This window comes from Arvicola amphibius, chromosome X (genome assembly GCF_903992535.2).
Source record: "Arvicola amphibius chromosome X, mArvAmp1.2, whole genome shotgun sequence".
NCBI lineage: Eukaryota > Metazoa > Chordata > Mammalia > Rodentia > Cricetidae > Arvicola > Arvicola amphibius.
This window is the reverse complement of record NC_052065.1, coordinates 122,805,892-122,811,491: the sequence shown is the minus strand read 5'-3', so window position 1 is coordinate 122,811,491 and position 5,600 is coordinate 122,805,892. Positions and strand designations below refer to the sequence as shown.

Sequence of the window (5,600 nt, the reverse complement as noted above, 5' to 3'; positions counted from 1 at the left end):
GAATCTTTCTCATGTCCAAGTAAAGCTCTGCTGCAATGCTATTTGATCTTCCTCTAAAAAGCTGAGAATGTTATCAACACACTTTTCACTGCAGCAAACTTCTTCTTCTGAAACAAACAGCAACAAATGTGGGAGCAACAGTTAATGAATGGAGACTCTGAAGCTAATAAACCCTTTAAAAAGGAAGAAAAAGAAAAAGAACCTAAACTCTCTTCCACTTGAATATCTGACTGCTATCTTTAAATAGTGTGAAGAAGCAGCCTGAATTTACTCAGGGCGGGAGAAGCTGCTGGGCTTTTCCCCAGAACCCAAGTCCTCCCCGGCATCAGGATTGGCCACTGAGGTAAGGGCAGCCTGGGCTCTCTCCTCTTCATCCTTCAAGGCTTCCTTATACAGAGCTGTGAAGGAAGTGGGGCTGCTCCGAACAGCCTTGGAGAAAAACTGCAGGACTTTCATCTTGCTGGTTTCAGCATGGGCCCTTGGGCCCCACAGGAACTCATAGCATGGAGGATCACTGCCTGGTACCAGCCGGTATTCCAGGTACTTCTCGGAAACCAAATCTTCAGTGATGAACTTTCTGGGATTCCTACAGATGAAATCATGCTGGTCAGGAGATATGCCAACCGTATTCAGCATGTCCCAGATCTTCTTCTCAGGGGCACGGTTGCCCTCCATGAAGATGGCACCAAGGATGAGCACCAAGAGGCCTATCTTGGGGATGCCCTCGTCGTCTTCACCACTGGAGCGCCCATCATAGGTGAGGTCAAGGACTTTAAGGAGCTCATAGGAGTGGTTGATAGCATCCACTTCCTTCACTTCAATGCCAAAAACCATTTCCATGCATTCACAGGCATGCTTGAAGATCACTTGATAGTAGTGCTTATACTCTTTGACAACATTCTTCAGAATTTCTGCCTCTGTGACGGGCTGCTTTGTTGTATACTTGAAACTCAGAAACTTCACCAATTCGGTCACCTTATACTGGAGCTGAGTGTTGATCAAGAACCTGGAGAAGAGGTAGGCCTTTGAGATGCTCTGACGTCTCCCTGCTTGACGAGAAGAACCTTCATTTGGTAGAGTGGCTTGGGTGGGAGCAGAGGAGGAAGAAGGAACCTGAGCAGCAGGTCCTCCCTCTGGGGTGCCCACCTCCCTAGCTACAGGAACCTCCTCCCTGAGCTGACCCTCATTCTCTTCTTGGGCCTCGCGGCCTTCCACATGCCTGTGGGACATTATAATTTGTTTTGCAGGTAACTGGCAGGAGAAAGTTGATGAAGAGTGGCCTGAGGGTGAAAGAAAAAAATGTGAGGGTTTGGTAAGCTGTCAGCAGTGACAAAGGTTTTCTCAATATTTATCTTAGGTAGTTCTCTTGGGTCTCATGGGCCTGCCTCCTACCAACTCTATTCTACTCTATGGTCTCTGGCTATGACTTAGTACAGTAACTATGTCCTTTGTTCCTGGAACTTCCATATAAGCAATTCAGGAGTGGGGCTCAGGTCACAGACAACAAGCACAGACTTGGACTAACCGCTGTATAGAAGTACACTCTGCCTGGTTCACCCAGTGAATGGGTCCTCTTAATAGCAGTATATGAGACTAGGTTCACCTGTTGCTGTGAAAGTGTCTTCTTTCCACCCCCCAACTGACTATGGCAAGGCCTGAGACACAGCTCTCTGATAAACTGATTCTAGTCTCTTGACACTACGGGGGCAGGGGGATACTGGCAAAACAAATCAGTATACTAAAAAGTAGGGTCTCGCAGGGTAAGAGCAGCAAATCTCTAAAGGCTCGGGAATCCCCTCCATCTTTGTTCAGGGTCCACATACTGTTTGCTAACAGAACTTGTCTCATTCTTTGGTTGGGCAGATAGAGCCAACTCTGTTCACTTAGAACAGTGCCTTCACCTCGCTAAGACCAATAAGACTAAAGATAGTGACCTCTGCTCACTATCCTTTAGACTTTGGCAGTGGCAGAATCTAGTATGTACTTGAAATGGAGGTCCATTAGTCTTCCCTCAGAGTCCTCCCCTCTGGCAACCTGAATTTCCTCATCTCAGATTCCATCCATGTTAAAAATATCTAAAACAAATAGTCAACATACAAACAGCCCCACCTTTGTGAAATACTGGACTACCTGGAAATGAGAGGGGTCTCATACAGACATGTTTGTCTGGGGCCTTCTTGGGCTAATATTAGAAGAGAAGTTTCCTATTATTATTTTTTATTGAAATTATTTTCATAGACTATATTATGACCATGGTTTCCCCTCCCTAACTCTTCCTAGATCCTACCTTCTAATCCCAAGTTTTCTTTCTCTGTCGGAGGGAGGGGAGGTATGGGTGGGAGGGGAGGGAAGGGGAAGAAGGACGGGAGGGAAGGGGGAGGAGGAGGGGAGGGAAGGGGGAGGAGGAGGGGAGGAGATGGAAACTTTTAAATATAAAAAAATAAACCATGAAAAAAAATAAAAAATAAAAAAAAGAAACAAAATGGGAAGTAAACTGACACAGAGATTTACGTGCACACACGTTCATGGACAAAAAAGTGCGTGCACACACACTTTCCCAGCATGTACACATACGCAGTATGCATATGCATGCATGTACACATACATGCATGCACAAAAGCAAATACACATAAGCAAAACCCATAAAAACTTAAAATCTGGCCGGGGCAGTGGTGGTGTAAGCCTTTAATCTCAGCACTTAGGAGGCAGAGGCAGGCAGATCTCTGCATTCATTTGAGACCAGCCTGGTCTACAGAGAGAGTTTGAGGGCAGCCAGGGTTACACAGAGAAATCTTGCCTTTGAAAAGAAAGCCCTCAAAGTTGGAAACCATAAAGAACATAGAAACAAAAGACTAGTGGGGGGGAGGGGCGGGGCAAGGGGTGGGGAGAAAGGGGAAATGGGGAGGAGCGGGATGGGGTGGGGGAGGAGCCTGGGCAATCAGTCAGGGCGTGCATGGGGGCAGGGGATGTGGGTTGGCAGGAACGGAGGAAGGGAGTGGCAGGAAGAGGTCCAAATAAAACATTACGAGGGAAAATTCTCCACAATACCTCTGAGTTTGTTTTGTGTTGGCTGGGCAGCGGCATGGGACCCGCCCGTAAGTGTGGTTTGGATATGGGGAAAATTCCCTTGGAGAAACTAATTTTTCATTAGTTAATTTAGAGAAAGCTCGTTGCTGGAGACAGGAGCTCCTGCCTACTTCCCCATCTCACAGTGGGACCCAATTTGGTATGGAATTGTACAGGCACTGGAATTGATGCGTGCCGTCCATGAGACACGGCCATGTAACTCTAGCAGTTTGAGGGCCATGACACAGCAGTTTCTGTGGGCTCACGGCAGGGTGCCTTTCGGTAAGCTATGTTCTGTCTGAAAAAGGTTCCCAAGACTGTACAATATATTTCCGTACTTAGGCGTCTGTCCGGAATTGTCTGGAAGCTTTCTTCCCTACGGACTAGAGTTAAACTCTGTCCGAGAATCACCCCTCAGGATTCCAAAATGGAGGACGCCACCATGAACCAGCCCCGTGTAACAGGCCTTCCCCGCCAGCGCAGGCAGTAGAGGCATGGTAAGGAGTAGAGGCCATTCTATTTCTGAGGAAAGGTTTATACACCAATGTACCTAAAACTTTTCGTATATCCTTACCTTCAAAACCACCACAGGGCCTCTAATCCTCGGTCCGCTGAAGAGCAACAGCCGCAACCTCCTTCACCCGCGCGCGTCGTCGCCGGCTTCTGAGCCCAAGGGGAAGCGGAAGTCAGTGTACGTCAGTTTACGTCACAACCACTTGTTACCGGAAGCTGTAAAACGAGACCTTTCATCTCACATCCATTTTCACTAGCGGTAGGATAGGTTATAGAACAAGCTAAAGGCCCACGAAAAGTTTTAAGAAACAGAACTAGAACTTGTGATAGCGATAAGCTCGTGCAAAGGGAAATACTGGGAGCGAAGCACGGAAGCCTGCAAGCGGCAAAGTGCAGCAGGTCGTTCAACATAAAATATGAAAGCATCAAAGGAACCACATTATTTTGTAACTTATTTTTTAATGAAATAGCACTTTTATAAATCAAAACTGTTAACTATCTCCTTAGAGCAGGCCTTTACTCCTTCATTAATATGTCATTATTAATAAACATAGTGACTATTTTTTTAAATAAACAATTTTTAATCTCACTTTGAATACTTTTTTTCCTTTAGAATTCATTTTTTTAGTAAAAATTTCTACCTCCTCCCCTCCTCCCACTTCCCTCCCCTTCCCCCACTCTGCTTTCCCCTCCCTCTCCAGCCCAAAAAGCAGTCAGGGTTCCCTACCCTATGGGAAGTCCAAGGTCCTCCCTCTTCCATCCAGGTCTATGAAGGTGAGCATCCAAACAGACTAGGCTCCCACAAAGCCCGTCCATGCAGTAGAATCAAAACCCATTGCCGGGCAGAGGTTGGGAGCATGGGGGGGGATGGGGTGGGGGTAAGGGGAAATGGGGAGAGAGAAGGGAGAAGGGGAGGATGGGGAGAGCTTGGGGGAATGGGATGGTTGGGATGGAGGAGGGGTGGATGTGGGAGCAGGGAAGTAGATATCTTAATTAAGGGAGCCATTTTAGGGTTGGCAAGAGACTTGACTCTAGAGGGCTCCCAGGTGTCCAAGGAGATGTCCCCAGCTTGTTCCTTGGGCAGCAGAGGAGAGGGTACCTGAACTTGCCTTATTCTATAGCCACACTGATGAATATCTTGCATAGTGATGATTTTTTAAAAATAGCCTTTATTCTTAGCTCTGTGTCTACAATTCCGGGCATCTTTTTATCTCTTCTTCTTCCAGAGGCCACAACCCCTCAAACCAATATCTTCTCTACACTAAGATCAGCAATATGGGGTGGAGGGGCAGCCCTTGTTTGACTAATTTATAAGAGATTCAGAAATAACTATATACGTTTGGGTGGGATTTTTCTATCATTCAGGCACTCAAAGCATTTGTATTCTTCTTACTATGGTCTGTATTCCTTGCTTCCACAAGGTCTTCTATTTCCCTGAAACACTTTCCACAGGACTATGGAGTGTGGTGATGGAAAAACCTGTTCTAGAAAGCCCTGCCCTAACATTCACAGACAAAGAGGGTGATGTTTCTATGCGAGCCCCTCTCAAGGGATTCTCTTACCTTGGTTCATGAGCCAGAATGCCTCTGTACAGACTGAGTTTTATTCTTTGTAATCAGACTCTCATTTCCCTGAGAACCAAAAAAACTCTTCTTTTATATATCTGATACTGATGTCAATGTGAGTCTTTATTCATTTTTTTGTTGGTGACGTCCAGAAGAACACTTGATTGTTCTTTAAAGATATGGTTTGCAATAATGTTGCTAACCTCTTGAAAAATGTGCCTGTGTATTCCATTGGTTTCTATGGAGATAAACCTCTGCAATTAACATTAGTACTGTTCATTTCTAAACAAACGTTTTTCTTGCTTTACAACTAGGTAAGCATTCTGGTACAATACACAGTAGTATTGGTGGACAGTGCATCTCTTAGCTAGATTTTAAGAGATTCACAAACATAACAATATAGGCTTGATATATTCTGAAGTTAATCTGCCAATAACCACATAATAATACTTTATT

At 45.5% G+C, this 5,600-nt stretch overlaps 1 protein-coding gene across 1 annotated transcript; it reads right to left on the bottom strand.

Moving 5' to 3' along the window:
• Positions 1-267: 267 nt before the first annotated feature.
• LOC119804478 (putative MAGE domain-containing protein MAGEA13P) lies at positions 268-1,230 on the bottom strand. The gene has a single exon (XM_038315885.1). The coding sequence runs from the start codon at positions 1,228-1,230 to the stop codon at positions 268-270; it is 963 nt and encodes a 320-aa protein (XP_038171813.1).
• Between the last annotated feature and the right edge of the window lie 4,370 nt (positions 1,231-5,600).